This window comes from Bos mutus, chromosome 10 (genome assembly GCF_027580195.1).
Source record: "Bos mutus isolate GX-2022 chromosome 10, NWIPB_WYAK_1.1, whole genome shotgun sequence".
Lineage (NCBI taxonomy): Eukaryota > Metazoa > Chordata > Mammalia > Artiodactyla > Bovidae > Bos > Bos mutus.
In genome coordinates, this window is record NC_091626.1 from 39,736,294 (window position 1) to 39,756,183 (window position 19,890).

The window sequence follows — 19,890 nt, forward strand, 5'->3', positions numbered from 1 at the left end:
TGGGAACACCAGACCATCTCACCTGTCTCCTGAGAAACCTGTATGCGGGTCAAAAAGCAACAGTTAGAATCCTATATGGAACAACTGATTGGTTCAAGATCAAGAAAGGAGTACGACAGGGCTGTCTGCTGTCACCCTGTTTGTTTAACCTACACGCTGAGCACATCATGAGAAATGCCAGGCTGGATGAGTTATAAGCTGCAATCAAGATAGGTGGGAGAAACATCAACAACCTCAGATATGCAGATGATACCACTCTAATGGCAGAAAGTGAAGAGGAACTAAAGAGCCTCTTGATGAGGGTGAAGGAGGAGAGTGAAAGAGCCAGCTTAAGACTAAATATTAAAAAACCTAAGATCATGGCACCTGCCCATTACTGCATGGCAAATGGAAGGGGAAATGGTGGAAATAGTGACAGATTTTCTCTTCTTGGGCTCCAAAATCACTGCAGATGGTGACTGCAGCCATGAAATCAGAAGACAATTGCTTCTTGACAGTTAAGCGATGATAAACCTAGACGGTGTATTGAAAAGCAGAGACATTACTCTGCTGACAGAGGTCCGTATAGTCAAGGCTATGGGCTTCCCAGTGGTCATGTACAGTTGTTGAGAGCTGGACTGTAAAGAGGGCAGAACGCCAAAGAACTGATGCCTTCAAACTGTGACGCTAGAGAGGGCTCCTGAAAGTCCCTTGGATGCAAGGAGATCAAACCAATTTTAAGGAAGATCAACCCTGAATATTCACTGGAAGGACTGATGCTGAAGCTCCAGTATTTTGGTCATCTGATATGAACAGATGACTCACTGGAAAAGTCCTTGATGCTGGGAAAGATTGAGGGCAGAAGAGGAAGTGAGAGGATGAGATGGCTGGACAGCATCACCGATGCAATGAACATGAACCTGGGCAAACTCAGGGAGATGGTGAGAGACAGGGAGGCCTGGCATGCTGCAGTCCATGGGCGTAAAGTCAGACATGACTAGGTAACTGAACAACAACACCTTTTTATTTTGTATTGGGGTGGTGGTGGTTTAGTTGCTAAGACATGTCCTACTCTTTTGTGACACCATGGACTGTGAGGCCTGCCAGGCTCTTCTGTCCATAGGATTTCCCAGGTAGTACTGGAGTGGGTTGTCATTTGCTTCTCCAGGGGATCTTCCCAATTCAGGGGTCAAACCCTTATCTCCTGCATTTGCAGGTGGATTCTTTACAGCTGAGCTGCCAGGGAAACCTGGTATAGTGGATTAACAACGTTGTGATATTTTCAGGTGAACAGCAAAGGGACTCAGCCATATGTATACATGTATTCATTCTCCCCCAAACTCCCCTCCCATTCAGGCTGCCCCATAACATTGAGCAGAGTTCCATGTGCTATACAGTAGGTTTTTGTCGGTTATCCATTTTAAATACAGCAGTGTGTACTTGTCCATCCCAGACTCCTTATCTATCCATTCCTCCTGGCAAACCGCTAAGTTCCTTCTCTAAGCTTGTGAGTCTGTTTCTGTTTTCTAAGTTCATTTGTATCATTTCTTTTTAGAGTCCACATACAAGGGATGCCACGCAGTATTTCTCCTTCTGACTTACTTCACTCAGTATGACAATCTCTAGGTCCACCCATGTTGTTGCAAGTGGCATTACTTCATTTTTAACGACTGAGTAGTATTCCATTGTATATGTACCAAGGTTTTGTTTTGTTTTTTTTTTTTTGAGGTGCTAGTCTGTCATCTTTTCAGTCTGCTAGCTTTACAATTAAAGTGGTTATTCCTTGCTCCAACAACTGTTTTCCCGATTTACTGGCCTGCTGTACAGAAAGCAAAATGAGCTTGGTAACACAATCATAAATTTTAAATAGACTTCATCACTAAATACATGATGATAGATTTAAAAGAATTTAGAGCATAGGCTAGTTAAGAGAGCACGCTCTAAATTCAATCTACTTGGGTTTTTTTCCTCTTGACTACCTCTATCTTCTACTTGTGTGATTCTGGACAGAGCTTAACCTTAGTTTTGTCATCTATAAAATAAATGAGTACCTACCTCACAGGGTAGCAGCTGGGAGAATTAAAATGGCAATCTATGTAAAGCACTTTGAACAGTGCCTAGCACATATTAAGTGCTCAACAAGTGTTATTATTATTCATTCTAATCTCATCCTTCAGGCTCAAACAACCATAGTCAAGAACTATCAATGCTTTTTTTCAAAGGTACAGAACTATTCAACCTGTAAGTAATACTCTCCAATATCAAAGCTCTCACAACTATAAAGTTATTTCTATTATTTAGTATAAAACTTGAAAATAACTCCATTCCCCACTATACTAATGAAACACTGCTCCTATTCAATAGGATCTGAAAGAAAAAATAAAGGTAATGATGTGTAAAAGGAACATCAGGGATCTTCAATGTGGTAGGCAGCCTTGAAGACGGCCTCTAAAACTCCCAAATTCCAGTATTCTCACTGGATAACCCTCTGCCGCTGAGTATGGGCTGGACATACTGACTCACTTCCAAGAATAAAACAGGGCAGTGGTCTGCCACTGCCAAGATTGGGTTACAAAATGACGGAGCTGTAGGCAGAGGTGCCATCTCTCTCTCTCTCTGTGAAACCCCCACATCAAAGAGCTGGATGAGGTTTAGAATTTAATCCTTGTTAGGTTGAACCTTTGAGTTGACTGCACCCCAGCCCACACCAGGACAACAAACTTGTTCTGGATAAGAGCACCCACTTAAACTGCACCCAGATTCCTGATCAACAGAACATGTGAGAGAATAACCGTTTGTTGTTTTAAGCCACTCAATTTGGGGGTATTCTGTTATGCAGCAACTAAGGTGTTCAGTTTTTTTCAGTCTATAGATTCACTACCCCAAGTTTCAGCACCATTCTGACAAAATCACTGATCATTATTAGGCAGTATTAGATGATCAGTTTGACAACAAAACAAAACCTGCCTCTGCATCTCATCCCAAATACGCAACGATTATTCATGTGATTTAAATAGCCCCGAGTCACGCTTTTCGATAGAATCAGCTTTAAGCCGCAACTGGTTTCCACTATTTTTAAGTGTTCTCCCGCAAATAGTCTGCAAGGCTGGTTGCTTTTCAACGTTCAGATTTCAACTAAAATATCACCTCCTTAGAGGCCTTTCCGGACTAGCCATCCGGAGAGAGCCACTGCCTACCCAACTATCAATCACATTTTCCTCTTACTGTCTCCAATAACTTCTCCCAATACGTTGTGTTTATTCAACAGTTTGTGTATTGTCTCTGCCCGCATTACAACACTCTCCATGAAACTTGCTCGCGGCTCCTGTCAGCCCTTTTGTCTGGTACACGACAAAGACTCTGCAAGTAACACTGGTATCTGTGGACGAAAAAGGAATGGAAAGCTAGGAAGATGATCTGGAGAAGTGGAGCGGTCAGTTAAGTCCCATGAGGAGAAAGCAACCAGCCCTGTCTCGAAAGGCTGAAAAACTACAAGAGACCAGAACTACAGGACAATTACAGAAATGAAAACACACAAACTGGTTTTGAAACGCAAAACCCTGCGGGGGGCCCCGGCGGGAGGATGGAGTGGGCGAACTGACCAGATCTCGTGGAAACGGTCAGAATCAGGGAGGGCAGGAGGGACGACCTTGAGAGTACATTACCCGAGTCGCCCCCTGGCAGCGAGGGGGGCAGCGTGAGAGTGAACACGGCGGCCACAGCGGCGAACACGGCGACGCCGCCGCAGAGGCCCCCAGCGCCCCGCGCCCCCACTCGGGCTGCCTGCCCCCCAAGCCGGGCCCCCGCCGTCGCCATGGAGACCCATGGGCCAGAGGGGACCAAGAAAGGAGGACACGGCGGGCCCCAGAAGTCGGGGCGCCAGGAGCCCACAAGGCGAGAGGCGAGCTCGGCACTAGGCGGCCGCGGCAGCTTCCGGGTCGGGCCGGACCGCACCTTTCTGCGCCGGCGCGGGGGTAGAAAATGCGGGATCTCGCGGGACCCAGGCCCGGGCAGCCGTCAGAGTGCCCAGGGTTTACAGAATTATAGTGTGCTTTCCACTAGCGCATCACAAGGGACAAACCTTGTTTTAACAGAGGAAGCCTGGGCCGCCGTCGCTATGGCCTCCCCCACTTCCTGGCCACTTGGTCGGGTCTGACAGAGACGGGAGCCGGGTCGCCAAGCGGGCCGAAGGAAGGGTAGCGACTTCCCCCTGAGGTGTGGGGTGGAACTGCACGAGGGGCCCCAGCCCGCCAACCCGCAATGTGCGCCTAGTTAGCCAACATACACCTAAATCACATGTTTACTGCGAGTAATTATATGCCCGTGTGCTAATTGTTAAATCGCCGAGTTATTTTCAGAGAGATTAAAGAAAGCTAATTGGTCTTTTTTTTTTCTTTTCTTTTCTTATAGCATGAGGAAAACTTGGGAGATGAGTTGAAAAACTTGAGTTTCTGAGGTAGTACAAATAATTTATATCATGATAAAATTGTCTCCTACATTGATGAGGAGGAGTGTTTCTGTGAAGCTTTGACCATGTGGTGGAAAATGAATTGAAGTCACTGCATTTTCCAGTTGGCTGCAATACCAGAAAGAATGGGGACTCTTACACCAGCACAGAGAATGGTTCTTGGTAAAGTCTTTAAGCTTACTTTATATAGTATTGTAGCAACTATTCTGGAGTGGGAGGGGAGGTGGATATCTCCCTGGAACGCATCTCAAAAGACACTGATCAGTGATGGTCTAAAACGTGTTATAAGCAAGCTGACAGGAACATAGAGTCTCAAACGTAGAGTGACTTAACACACCTGTGTAGACTGGCAGCCATGGCGCCAGCATTACCTTGGCCTTTCTCAGGTACTCCATAAGGCTGTCTCTGCAGGATTGCGAGTCCCTGGAGAACCGGTAGGAAGCCTCTAAAATGCTCCCCGTAATCTGACTCCCTGTATTCACTCCTTTATGCAAATCCTCTCCCCTTGAGTGTGGGCAGGACCTAGTGACTCACTTCTAGCAATAGAATAAAACAAAAGTGATGGAGGTCACTTTGGAGATGAGGTTATAAAAGACTGACTTTTCATCTTTCTTGCACTCCCCACCATGGGCACTACCTCGCTGCCCTCCCACTTGTTCACTTTGATGAAGCCACTTAACCAGGTTGTGAGCTGTCTTATGGAGCCATCCACATGGCAGGGAACTGAGCATCACCCCCGGCCAGACAGCCCACGCAGAGCTGAGGCCCTTGGTCCAACAACCTGTGAGGAACTGAATCCTGCTAATCCCTCCTAAGGGATCCATCCTGCCCCATGGGATCCTTGAAGTAATGACTTGCCTCCGCCAAGGGCTTGATTGCAGCCTGCGAGAGACCCAGCTAAGTCTCACACAGATTGCTGTCCTGCAAAAACAGGACAGCAATAATAATAAATAATAAATGCTGTTGTCCACTAAATTTGGGGGTCCTTTGTTGCTCAGCAATAGGTTACTAAGACAGCCTGCCTTCCATTTCTTTTTTTTTTTTTTTCCTTTATTTTTCTGCTCTGCGTCTTTGTTGCTGCACAGGCTTTTTTTAGTGGCCAGGAGCAGGGGCTACTGTTTTGTTTGGGGGCTCGGGCTTCTCCTTGCAGTGGCTTCTCTTGTGGAGCATAAACTCTGGGGCTCCCTGGCTTCCGTAATTGCAGCTCAAGTGCTCAGTAGTTGCAGTTCACGGGCCCTAAAACCTGGGCTCAGAAGTTGTGATGAGTGGAGTTTAGTTACTCCAAGGCATGTGGAATCTTCACAGACCAGGGATGTCCCCTGCATTGCAAGGCAGATTCTTTCTACTAGGGAAGTACCGTTCCATTTCTTTTCTGAAAGAACATGCTAGTGAGTAATACTGACTGAGCCAAGCATATGCTTCTTTCCCTTTTTATCCATTTCATCTTTTGCTCATGAGCTTTATAAAAGGGTAACTTTTTATCATGGCAAATTCCACAAGAGCATAAGTATTTGCCCATATTTGAGAGGTAGAGTTCAGTGTTGGAGTTTGAATTTGGGAATTGCCACATAAGAATGAGATGAATGAATAAGTTCACAGAGCAATAATGTAGGGAGAACAGGTTGAGGTCAAATATTAGTCGACATCTTCATTTAGGGCATGAAAGGAGAAGAAAAGAGAACAGTGGAAGAGAGGAATGCAGCACAGGGAACTAAGGAAAAAATGACATCAGTGATGTTTACCTGGGCAGGTTGTTAGAGAGAGGAGAAGGATGGTGAGGAGAGCCACATCTAGGTTTATGGGGCTTAAGTTTATCAAGTTGGAGAATCCTGTAAGCAAAAGGATACAAAACTGCAGATACGAAATTAACTATGGGCATTGGAAGGAGCTTGTACTAGTGACAGGCTGTTAAGTTTTTTTTTAAATTAAAGTATGGTTTATTTACAATGTTGTGTTAGTTTTAGGCATACAGCAGTTTTTCAGATAAATATATTAGTGTGTATTCTTTTTCAGATTCTTTTCTGTTATATGTTGTTACAAGATATTGAGTAGAGTTCCCTGTGCTATACAGCAGATCCTTGTTGTTTATCTATTTTATATATAGTAGAATGTTATGTTAATCCCAAACTCCTAATTTATTCCTCCCTACTCCTTCCCCTTCGGTAACCATAAGATTTGGGCTGTGAAATATAAGCTTTGTTAGCTTCATGGCTAATCTCTTTTGAGGATGGAGAACAACCAGTTCTCTGTGTATCTGTGTCTGACTACCTCTCAGTAAGCATGCTGACTCCTCTCCACCCTGAAACTGTTTCTCCTTCAGCTATCAGTGAAAGCACAATTCTTTGTCTTTCCTTTTACCCTTGGCCTCTCTGCCCTGGATCACTTCTATCGAGCCTCCACCTAATGAGAGTGCACCAGGCCTTGGTTGTAGACTTTTCTTTCTCTTTCTGCCTTCTTTCCCAAGATAATCTTATTGAGACTTTAAATAGTAACTCTAGGCTGATAAAGGGCTTCCCCAGTGGCTCAGCAGTTAAAGAATTCACCTGCAATGCAGGAGACGTGAGTTGATCCCTGGGTGGGGAAGATCCCCTGGAGAAAGAAATGGCAACTCACTCCAGTATTCTTGCCTAGGAAATCCCATGGATGGAGGATCCTGGTGGGCTCCAGTCCGTGGGGTCACAAAACAGTCAGACATGACTTAGCGATTGAATATCAGTAATCAGGTCCTAACTGTGGTCCTAACTGGTTGACCTGCCTCTTGAGAAACCTATATGCAGGTCAGGAAGCAACAGTTAGAACTGGACGTGGAACAACAGACTGGTTCCAAATAGGAAAAGGAATACGTCAAGGCTGTATGTTGTCACCCTGCTTATTTAACTTCTATGCAGAGTACATCATGAGAAACGCTGGGCTGGAAGAAGCACAAGCTGGAATCAAGATTGCTGGGAGAAATATCAATAACCTCAGATATACAGATGACACCACCCTTATGGCAGAAAGTGAAGAGGAACTCAAAAGCCTCTTGATGAAAGTGAAAGAGGAAAGTGAAAAAGTTGGCTTAAAGCTCAACATTCAGAAAACGAAGATCATGGCATCCGGTCCCATCACTTCATGGGAAATAGATGGGGAAACAGTGGAAACAGTGTCAGGCTTTATTTTTCTGGGCTCCAAAATCACTGTAGATGATGATTGCAACCATGAAATTAAAAGACACTTACTCCTTAGAAGTAAAGTTATGACCAACCTAGATAGCATATTCAAAAGCAGAGACATTACTTTGCCAACAAAGCTTCGTCTAGTCAAGGCTATGGTTTTTCCTGTGGTCATGTATGGATGTGAGAGTTGGACTGTGAAGAAGGCTGAGCACCGAAGAATTGATGCTTTTGAACTGTGGTGTTGGAGAAGACTCTTGAGAGTCCCTTGGACTGCAAGGAGATCCAACCAGTCCTTCCTAAAGGAGATCAGTCCTGGGTGTTCTTTGGAAGGACTGATGCTAAAGCTGAAACTCCAATACTTTGGCCACCTCATGAGAAGAGTTGACTCATTGGAAAAGACCCTGATGCTGGGAGGGGTTGGGGTCAGGAGGAGAAGGGGACGATAGAGGATGAGATGGCTGGAGATGGCTGGATGGCATCACCGATTCAATGGACATGAGTTTGGGTGAACTCCGGGAGTTGGTGATAGACAGGGAGGCCTGGTGTGCTGCGATTCATGGGGTGGCAAAGAGTTGGACACGACTGAGCGACTGAACTGAACTGATGTTTTGGGCAAATCATGGTCCCAGAGCTTGAATATGTGGTTGTGTGGGTTTGGAAGGACTGGATTCATTCTATCAGTGTCTTCAGCTGTCGGGGGCAGGGGTGGTGGTGGTAGGAATACAAGCAGTGGGAAGAGTGATGGTCTCCCAGTGGTCCAGAGGACAGAGGAGGAGCAGAGATGTATATCTGTGACCACAGATTCATAGGAGCATGTCATGAAACCCCTCAGCAAGGAGTGGGAAAGTGATGGAAGAGACCAGGGTGAATTTGAGGGAGATTCCTTTAGTCAGGGTGAGAAAACAGGCTCGTTAAAGAAAGACCAAGAGTGGCCAGTTTTCTGAGGTAGTCTTTCTTAAACCTGGCTGATCATCAGAAACATTTCGCAGTGCTTTAAAAAAAATGTAAATTTCTGGGCCCACTACTGGAGATTTTAATTAGTAGTTCCAGGTAGGTCTTGGGTATCTGTATATTTTCAAACGTTCCCAGGTGAACCTGTTGATTAGCTTGGTCTGGGGCCCACTGATCTAAAGTTACAACCCCTCAGTTTACAGATAAGGAAGCAGATTCTAGGGAAGTTAAGCGTCTCACCTGAGCCACACAGCTGGTTGATAGAAGTGGAACTGGGCTTTAATGCAATGTTCTTTCCACAATACTCTACCCTCCTGTCACTATATTGAATAGGTAAAATCCTTCCAGGGGAAAAACTCTGAAATATAAGGTGTTTTGGTATGCAGTTATCAAATAGTATTCATCATTTTAAACTGCAAGTAACCATAGTTATACACAATAAAGTCAATGAACAATCTGTCTTCACAACTTCATAGTGTTAGTTCTAACTCCAAGTGGAATGTAAGTGGCTCAGAAGTTGGAACCATATGTTTTAAAATTTTTATATCACCAGTGTCTCCCATATTAAATAATTGCAATTAGTTTTAAAAAACCAGCATATATTCAGTGGTGAAAGCTCTATTGTGGTAGGAAAACATTTATTTTTGTGCAAATCTCAGAGTTCTTTTTTTTCAAATCTGTCAAAACTTTGTTGCTTTTGAAATTACAGCTTATTTGGTAAATAATATAAACGCAAGAAGGAGTAATATTCTTCTTCCTTTTTAAAGGCAGTTTTGACAAATGGGATTGAGGAAACCATTCTGTAGATTGAAGAATTCTGAGTTAACGGTGCCGATTTTTCACTTTTGGTAGCGTTATGCTACACTCAGCCTGCTTCTCATATCACCTCTCTTTTACAAAGAAGGAAATTGAGGCCCAGAAAGTTTGAGTAAACCTTGATCACACAACCGATGAACTAAGGAGTTTGAAGCCCGTGCTCTCTCCATACACAACATCACACTGTGAAGTTTGTGTTCATTTTTCCTGCCCAAGGAGTGCAAGTCACAGGAATACAAGGCTGAGGAACTCTGAGAGCAAGAGAAAAAGCAGGACCTGCCGGGGGCCTTTGCTCTTACGCAGATCACTCTGATGCATGTTCTCAGAAGCCAGTGAGGTATTTGAGGGGCTCCTGGCCCTCCCTGATAGAATCTCGGGGTCAGGAGTAGGACAGGTAGTGCCCCTTGAGGTTTAGAGACCATAGAGGCTGGCTGCCCCAGGTTTCTGGAAGAGGAGTCTGAAGGAACAACTGTTCAGAGTTGCATTGGAAGAAAGATGGCTCATTGGTGTCTGCGTTGATGGGGCTTTGTTTAGAAGCTGGAGAGGCTTCTCATATAACTTGGCTTAAAGCTGTACTGATATAGCAAGTGCACCGCCTTTATTTAGATTCTAATTTTATTTAGGGTGGCTCTTTTTTAAAAAATGTATATTTTTTAATTTATTTGGCTGTGGTGGATCTTAGTTGCGGCATGTGGGATCTAGTTCCCTGACTAGAGATCCAACCCGGGGCCCCTGCATTGGGAGCACAGAGTCTTAGCCACTGGATCACCCTGGAAGTCCCTATTTGGGGTGGCTCTGAAAGGGCCTTCTCAAAGAAGTGCCATCTTACTGGCTTCTGTGAGGTTCTTGTAGCAAGCCCTTGCTTGGTAACATTTATTGCAGGGGAAGAGGGGCCTGAAACCTTCCAAGCTACTTCTCTGTGACTCCATTGTGCTAGAGAACTAAAAGAGCACTCACCACCACCTCCCAGCTGAAAAGGGGGCTGGAATACTGTCTATTCCACATCTGAAGTTCATAGGAAGAAGCATAGGGAGGTTAAACTCCTATGTGGATCTCTCCAGGGGCAAAGGAAGCCTGATGCACTGGGAGATCTCAGACAGTTCTCTGGGCTGCAATCTCTTTATGGCCGGTCTGCTTTAGGGTGGCCTCCGGAGCAGGACCTAAGATAAATCTCCATCTGTCCAGGCCGACTCAGCCACATAATGCTCTGAAAGTGGTCCTGGGCTGTCCTCTGGTCAGAAGGGGAATGTGAGCCCCAGAGTTTGTGGTCACAGAACTCTGGGCTACAAGGACCCTGTTGCAGACTTTGCAGAAGCAACTATACTGATGCCCAAAGAAGGAAGTTGTGTTGGGTCTCAGGTTGTTCAAAGGCCTTGAAGCAAGAGGGATCAGTGATGATACAAGGGGGACTAAGGGGCCACTTCTTCTGGGGGAGAAGTAGAGATGAAAGCACCCTGTTCCAATGTGGGAGCTGCAGGGGGAGGAGATGCTGCTGAAACATGCTAGAATCACCCTCCAGCATGACTGGCCCCCAGTGGAGACCGAGACTGTGCTCCCATCACCAACGGAGCATCCAGGACTAGGGGAGGGGTCTTCTGACAGAGTCAAAGTGTGAATTCTTCCTAAGTCCCTGCCACTATGCATCCATGCCCTGGGGCCGTAGTGATGGTTATTTTATAAATCAAAAGAGTTATTGCCTGAAAACATAGCTTGTAGATGAACAGGGAAATATTTTTACCATTGAACCTAAACAAGGCTAACTCAGATACAAAAAATGAACTCATCCAAAACAGTATGCATTAATATTGAAGGTAAAGTCTCCAGATCCACTTTAATCAACTCCACAAACATAATCCAGCCTTACCAAGACACTTAAAAGGACACTTGTAAAATTAGATGCCAAAGGCTTTTTTTCCTAGGTGGTTTATCCATCTACCTTTCCCACATCCTAAAGAAAACGTTCTGAATCTTACAGCACTAGAGCACACTCTAGTGGTGGTGAAGCACAGCAACCACTTCCACACTGTTGGATTTATCCACTGCGAGGGCACACTAGATAAACATTCCTTGTTTGGGCAAAAGGTTATGTAGGCTTGCCTCAAAACAGCTAAGGGAATTAATAGAACATTTACAATGACTCCAAGCCTTCTAATTCTCTAAGAATAGGGCAAGTTCTGTTTTATCCAGTGTTCAATGCCAAAGGCAAACAAATAACAATTATTCAAAATCGTAAAACAATCTGAAATAACACCTTACCCAGTGAGGTTTTAGGAAAGCTTTTGTTTTTTCTTCTTAAATCCAAGCCACATGCAGACTTTCTCCTTGGAGATTCTGTTTAAAGAAAGGAAAGGAAGCAGATAATAGATATAATACCTAAAACAAACTCCCTTCAGCCATGACTGTGTTATTACAAACTCGAGTGAGTACCATTATTGCAGATAAATAAAAACAATGGACCAGAACCAATTTTACATAAGGAAATATTCAATTTGTTGCAAGCCTTGGTTTAGACTTTGATCTGTCAAATGATGGTTAATATAAATAAGAATGTCTGTCTTTGCTTATAGATGGCATTCTTAGAAAGGAGCTCAAATTCATTTAGCCAAGTAACAATGTTACCATTTTTTATGTGTGTGTCTCTCAACCAAAAGAAATAGATTCACTAGTTTGAAAGGTAAATTGTACTCTTAAAATCAAACAAACACAAACTGGCGGAAAAAATACAACACATATAAAAAAAGAAAAACTTTTTTAAAAGCCAGAAGCTTTGTGTTCTATTGTGTTTAGACTTAAAATATGGAACTATTTAGAAAGAATTAAAGAGATTATGTTTATTTGATTTCAAGTTATCTCAGCAAGAAACACATTTTTCCTACCTCTTTGGAAGAACAGCAGGTCAAATGACACATTTGTGAGTGCCTGCTTGAAATATTGCAGCCACGCTGCAGGGTCCACCTGACCTGAGCACCATAGATTGAGGGAACAAAGACTCGTGTTTTAAATGTTCCTTTAAGAGCCTTTCTGGGGAGTGGAGGGAAAGTGGGAAGCTGTCACAGGCCTTGCTTTTTATTTTTATCCTATGACACTAATCAGTTTAATTATATTTCTAACCCATGACTTTAGGATCATAATTAATTTTTCCAAATGCAAACATTATATAGCATAATTCTGCAACTTTGCAAGAATAATTCAGTCAGTTTCAAAGTCACCTACATCCTTAAACTCCAAAGAGTTTCCCAATATGTGCAAATTCATTCCCTGCTTTGAGTAGGTTTTGCTTGTGAATCTGTTCAATAGCAAAGGTAGGTCTTTTATTCTCAATGCTAAAACAAGGAACAGAATGGGTTTATGAAAGAAGAGATCTGGGATCTGAGAATGTAATTCACCTTATTACTTGACTAAATTAAAATCGTATCCATGTCAGGATCGGTGGGGCTGCGGTTCCCTTATTAAATGGAACAATTAATATTACCCGTGTCTGAAGATCATGCTTGAGAGGACTTCTCTTGACATTTCGAGAGTTATCATTCCAAACACAAAGCAGAGCACAAGCCCTATTTAAGGTGTAACTCAGTATAAGGACTTGTGAGTCAAATGTTGAACCCTTTAGAACTACAAACCTTTGTTTGTGGCCTTGGTAAAGAAATTCTCACATCGCCATTTAAAGAGATAGCTTGCCAAGGCCTAAATGAAACGCCAGGACCTAAAATGAAAATGGTTTGACCTCGCTGCTACACTTGATACTTCCAAGGCTGATTTCCTCCAAGCTCCCCTTTCTTCACCTCCTTTGCCCTAGGCTTTCATAAAGCCAGACAGAGAAAAAGGAATTTCACTTCCCAAATGCTAGAACTGCTGGTGCAGAACGTAACTAAATATCAGCAGCTGTGCCAGGGCACCTGGGGCCATATAAGGAGACTGACAAAAGACTTAGTTATGAACAAGATCCCAGTTCTCTGCTCATCATGGCTTCATGTGCTTCAAGAAGGGCAGGAAGAATCGGAGATTTGCAGCTACGCTCTTTTTTAAAAATGTGTATGAGAGACATTCTTAGGAAAAAGGATAAAACAGATATTCCTAAAGCAACAAAGTGGGACAGACGTAATGTCAATGTTTCTCCTGACTACTGCTTCCAACTTTAATGCGTAAATATTCTATCACCTGGGGATTGTGTAAGATACAGATTGTGAACCAGTAGGTCAGGGGTAGGGCCTCAGAATCTGCATTTCTGACAAGCTCCCACAGGATATTGGTGCAGCTAGTCTGAGGACCATATTTTTAAGTTTTTTTTTTTTTTTGATGTGGACCATTTATAAAGTCTTTATTGAACTTGTTACTCATGTGTGCTACATGTGTGTTACAACTTTTGTTTTATGTTTTGGTTTTCTGGCCATGAGATATGTGAGAGCTTCCAGACCAGGAATTGAATGCATACCCATTTCATTGGAAGGCAAAATCTTAACCACTGGACCACCAGGGAAGTCTCTGAGGACCGCATTTTAAATAATTAGGGGCTAGACCAATTTACTGGCCTTTCAAATACTTGCCCCTCAATACTATTTCAAAGAAGTTTCATTTAAGAATTCTTACTCAACTCAACAAGAGCTCTCCTGAAGACAAGCACTGCATATTCTAGCTCCCTGGTAGATCTCTTAGCACCTAGCATGGCGCCATCAGCAGAACAAAAAAGATGAAGTAACTAAGTTTCAGAAGCAAACCTTTCCAGAGGCAATGCAGCACAGATACAAGGAAGAAGACCTAGGTTCAAGGACAATTTGTGATATCGGCAGAAAAGGTATCAGAGAGCCCTTTTATCTTTACAGTCTCTCATGAAGAATGTTTGAGAAGAGCATCTCTGGTCTCTCTACTTCTCTTTTCAGTGTTTATGGTACTGTCCTTCCAGGAGAGCAGCAGTTAGACCAGGAAAGGATGAGGTTTGGGGGCAGGCAAATGGCCTAGACTGTCTATGACTGATTTGAGTGTACTCACTTCTCAAAGCGGGATGAGCATACCTATCTGCAAGTCAGATGTTAAGGCCTGGAAAGAATCCGTGTAGAGTGCCCAGTGCAATGCCTGGGGATAGTAGTTGCTCAATAAATATCAGGTACAATTAACTCCCATCAGGGCTTGCTCTTATCCAGTTTTCAAACTTGGCACCTTGGCAGCTGCACATAAGAATCACCAGAAGGAGTTTAGAAAAATCCCGATTCCGCCTCCCCACTTCCACCATACTGCAGTCCAATTAAAAGATACTCCCTGAGGGAGTCAACGAGGCAGGGTATTTTAAAGCCTCAGGTGGTTCAAATGTTCAGCCTAGACTGAGAATCACTCATCTACCTGTAAGCTGAGGAGCCTGGTAATAGGCACTGGCTAATTAACCTTCCCCAGGGGTGGTGTAGAGAGGAGGAGGGAGAGAGGCTGCCCCTCTCCTCCCATACACACCCCTAAGGCTTCTCTTTCTTCTTTTTGATCTTACCTGAACAGCAATCTGCCAGCCATCAGTGCTAATCAGCATCTCCCTAGTTATATTTCTGCTCTGGGGACATCAGCACTGCACAGCTCCATCTCTTTGGATATTTGAACTAGGACTACATTGTTTATTTGTGATTTGTGATTATCTTCTCCTTAACCCAGTATGGTTATTATATAGTCACCTGTGTTTTCTGAGGTTTCTCCAGCCAATGAAATCAAATGGGCTTTGATTAAAATAGCAGAATTTTCTGCGGTCTCTCCAGCCAATGAAATTAAATGGGCTTTGATTAAAATAGCAGAAAAACTTGCACTTGGGAGATCACTCCACAAACATCTGTTTCCTGAGGATGGGGTTGGGGGTGGTGCTCATGTGTGTTCTTGAAAAAATCCAGTCTATTACCTTCCTTGTTCTGTTGCATTGTATCTGAGACCTCAAGATACCTCAAAGGATTGTGAATAGTAAATAAATAACATACCTAAATTACATTAGCCTAGTGTTTGGAACAAAGTATGTTTTCAGTACATGTTAGGGTTTTTCTTTACCATTAATAGGTGACACATGCTGGGCTCAGCCACCCGACAAGGCCCCATTTGGTTGGCAGGCCCCTAACACTGCTGTTTCTCCCCCATCAGATTGTTTCCTCATGATGCTCCTACCATGATCTGGAGACCACACTGGGGCTTATGGCAAAGATGGGAAGAGTCCCAGCCTTTTGGGAGATGAATTTTGTTACACTGTTCTTATGGCAGCACTACTTGGGTTCCAAAGTCTCACTAAGCTTTTACTTTCTTCCTTTTCTCTCTCTGACCCAGGCGCAAGTCCTTACCTTGTACTCAGAAGTGTATTCCGCCCTTTATTTCTTAAATGTTTTTACCAGATCATACTTAGCGGCCCGACTTCCTCTTTGCCCCACCTGCACTCATTAGACATTGCTGGACACGCAGAACTGAATCTCTGCAGGGAGCACAGCTTGGGTCAGGCTGGGATGCTGATGCTCTTTCCCTCTGCAAGAGGAGTAGGGCCTGTGGGGGCACATCGCCATCCCCACGCTCTTCCACCACCAGCTAAACAGTAACTGTGCACCGGTTAGGTCATTCAACAAGTGATGGATGCTGGACCCAGACCTGTCCTTGTGATGTTCTCTTTGAGGAGGAACAGGATGTACAGAAAGGAGTAATTAGCATTTAAGTTTGTGTTTAGATAAGGGCTAGTGAAGATGGACAGAGTATGATGGCTACAGAAGATCTTCGCAGACTAGGAGTTGGCTTGACAGGGGCTGGTGACAGATGAGATGAACCTAAGAAAATAGTTGAAGCAAGAGCCATAGTGTACCAAGGGGCAGGGAGAGTGGTTACCCCGGGGTGCAGGTAAAAGGAAGGTGTGTTCTCTGGAGAAAATCTAAAAACAATAAAACCAACTAAAAGTCCACTCTTTATTATCACGGTGTATCAGCAATTCTAGACAATACAAGACTGTCTGGTAGTAGTCCTTTATTGCCCAACAGTACGAGCTGTGTGCTTTTATATTACTCTCAAAGAAATCCGTAGTCTTTCTTAAGTATTGGATTTCCCAATTCCTTCTGTCAGATAAGTTGTGTTTTATTTTCAATCTCTCACCTCTTCTTGAAAAGTCTAGTGTAAAAAGTCAGATCATCATTCGAAGTTAGAATGAAAATGTGACATCAGTGAGAGGACTGTGTATGTAAACAATATTCAGGGAATGGGCAATGGGTCTAGAATCCTAGAATTTTTCTTTCAGTTTTACTTTCGGCTCCCCTATATAAACCTGCTGTACTATCCAAAAATCAGTAAGCCCATGGTGTTGTGGATAGCAGGGATGTAACCCCATGTGAGTAGGTGTCCTTTCTTTATATTGTTCACTTGTGTCCCCAAAGCATCAAGGTTGGTGCTTGGCCAGAGGAGATACTCAATAAATATTTGTTGTATTGGAGGGAAAAAGAAATCGTTCAAGTGATCCAAATAGAGGTTAAAGGCTTTGTTCAGCTGATGCAAATCTGGCCCTGAAGACCCAGAAACTCTTGAAAATGAAGCAGTATTGGCATCTTATAAATTGAGAAGCAAGGAGTATGTGACCTTGTGGTCTAGCCTAGCTTGCAATTTTCTTGATCTCTAACTGTTGCAAAATTTTCCTTGCAGCAAATGGTCAGAGATTACTCTGAGTGTTCCTGATTCTTGCTGGAGATCACTGAGCAGTCTCATCCCAGCAACTATCAGAATAGTTCTTTCAAGAGCTGTTTTTGTAAGCTTAGAGGTTGTCTGTTAATCAGAGTCATGAATGGGGGAGGTAGCCACAACGGGATGGGCTGGAGAAAATAAAAGGGATAAAAGGGAAAGAAAGGAGGCAAAGTTTGAAGCAAGGAAAATGAAGTCTGTTCTAATCCTTTTAGAACCAAATGAATGACTTGCCTCTTTAACCCCTCAGCCATGCATTTGCACTTGGAAGGTTGCTAGAAGTATCTGTTAGGTTATTTTTTGGATCCACATATATATCCAAAGCAGCTGGTGCAGAATATCCTCCTATGAGCTCTGATTTCACATAGGAAATTGCTACTCCTTTAGCTTTCAAAGCCTGTGTTTTAGCAGTCATGGTGAATTAAAGTCAGATTCACTAGAGGCATTTTAACATTTCCTGAGCGATGAGATCAGGACTTGGGGTCCCCACCAAACACTTCAAATGTACAGCTGAGAGAGAGAGCAAATTAGCCTAGTTCTACCAAGTTTTAAATCCAGTCTAATTTTGTGGTTGTGTGTAACTTTGATCTGTTTTAGGAACACAGCCTGCACTTCTAATCTGGGCCCCGTGGTCCTGCTAATAAGAGATGCAAAATGTGTGTCCTGTTCATAAGAGATACTGAGAAAGAAGGGGTAAATTGATCAGGGCAAGACTACCACCATCACCCCTGGGAAAAGCACTTCAAAGGCATTGCTGGTGATAGGTCAGCATTGTACCTTTAATAGGAAAGAGCCTTCAGTAGCTTTCAAAAGTATTCAATTTATAATTAGGACTGTGTTTTAACTGGGGGTTGATAAGGGAAAAGAGATAGGCAAAAATTCTATTTTATTTTTTAGGAAGACCTCAAAAACCACACCAGCCTTTTCTTCTTTTCAGATACTTGTTGAATGAATCTTCATCACTTGTAGATGTATTTGGTGGTATCAATATCAGCTTGCACTGGCTCACAAAAGCCAGTTGTGAACATTTCTCTCCCACCCCACTCCAGTATTCTTGGGCTTCCCTGGTGGCTCAGATGGTAAAGAATCCGCCTGCAATGTGGGAGACCTGGGTTTGATCCCTGGGTTGGGAAGATCCCCTGGAGGAGGACATGACAACCCACTCCAGTGTTCTTGCTTGGAGAATCCCCATGGACAGAGGAGCCTGGCAGGCTACAGTCCATGGAGTCGCAAAGAGTTGGGCACAACTGAGAAACTAAGCACAACACAGCACTCTCCCACTTCACATTCAGTAAAATCAAGTTGGTAGCTTTCAGTCAACCATGGTGGGAGTACTTGTGGAAATCACAGATGCTACAAATCAGGCTACTCCAGCCCACCAGCACACCCCTGCTCCTATCCATACATCTTCCATGAACCAGCTTAATACTCGTTTCCTCTTAAAGCTTGAACTCCAACTCAACAAGGACTCCCTGCCTGCCATGGCTTGAAAGCGTGTGTACAATCTATTCCATTTATTTAAACTTAAGCAATATATTGTGGCTTAGGATATTTCAGAGTTGTCTTCTTAACATTTTTCCATTTAACCTTAAATGATTCTTCATGTGGATTGTAAGCTCCATTAGAGCAGGAAGAGTGTGCTATCTATTTACCACATGGGGTTTGTCAGCATGAAAGTGAATGGGTGGTGCTCAAGATTGTTGTTCAGTCACTAAGTTGAGTCTGACTCTTTGTGACTCCATGGACTGCAGAATGCCAGGCTCCCCTGTCCTTCAGTGTCCTGGAGTTTGCTCAAACTCATGTCCATTGAGTCAATGATGTCCTCCAACCATCTAATTCTTTGTCACCCCCTTCTAATCCTGTCCTCAATCTTTCCCAGCGTCGGGGTCTTTTCCAGTGAGTTGGCTCTTTGCACCAGGTGGCCAAAGTATTAGACATTCAGCGTCAGTCCTTCCAATGAATATTCAGGTACGTTTCCTTTAGGATTGACTGGTTTGATCTCCTTGCGGTCCAAGGGACTCCCAAGAGTCTTCTCCAGCACCAGTTAGAAAGCATTAATTCTTCAGAAGTCAGCCTTCTTTATGATCTAACTCTCACATCCATTCATTATTGAATGGAAATACCGTTCAATATGGAAATACCCATATCTTTGACTATATGGAACTTTGTTGGCAAAGTGATGTCTTTGCTTTTTAATATGCTGTCTAGGTTGTTCACAGCTTTTCTTCCAAGGAGCATCTTTTAATATCATGGTTGCAGTCACTGTCCACAGTGATTTTGGAGCCCAGGAAAATAAAGTCTGTCACCATTTCCATTTTTTCCCCATCTACTTGCCATGAAATGATGAGATCAGATGCCATGATCTTAGTGTTTTCAGCTCAAAACAAAATATATTAAAGAAATGAGCTACTTACTGATAATTACATGCTAGAAAAACCGAGGCAGTTGAATGGAAAATGAATACATTCTAAACACATAAAATCATATTTTCAGATGATAATTTAACCATATAAATAGCTGTTGTAATGCTACTTCCAGTTTGTTAATAGAACTGATTTATGCTTTTTAAAATTCAGTATTTCTTTATTTCTGTCATTACAGTAAATATTGGTTTTTGCTTTTTGGAGACTTTGACACGCCTTTTGTGCTTATTACCACATTGTTTGGTCATGAAATCTGAACACTGGTATGTTGGTTGATCATGGCAGATGTCCTTCACTGCTGTTGAACACATTCCAAGGCAGGGAAGCAAAATACGTCACAAGGTACCGTCTTTTTAATCTATTGACTCGCTAATCAGTTCTTAAATGGCCATCAAATCTTTGCTACTAATTGAAAAAGTGATGTAAGTCGTTATCT

The 19,890-nt window shown here is 43.2% G+C and overlaps 1 protein-coding gene across 1 annotated transcript in view; it reads right to left on the reverse strand.

Annotated features, from left to right (window-relative positions):
- Window positions 1-3,820, reverse strand: part of TMEM260 (transmembrane protein 260) — a 71,797-nt gene extending 67,977 nt beyond the window's left edge. Inside the window, 2 exon segments of the mRNA XM_005898774.3 lie at window positions 3,645-3,771; window positions 3,773-3,820. Of these exon segments, the coding sequence (XP_005898836.2) occupies window positions 3,645-3,771; window positions 3,773-3,805 (160 nt within the window). The 5' untranslated portion in view covers window positions 3,806-3,820.
- Window positions 3,821-19,890: the final 16,070 nt, after the last annotated feature.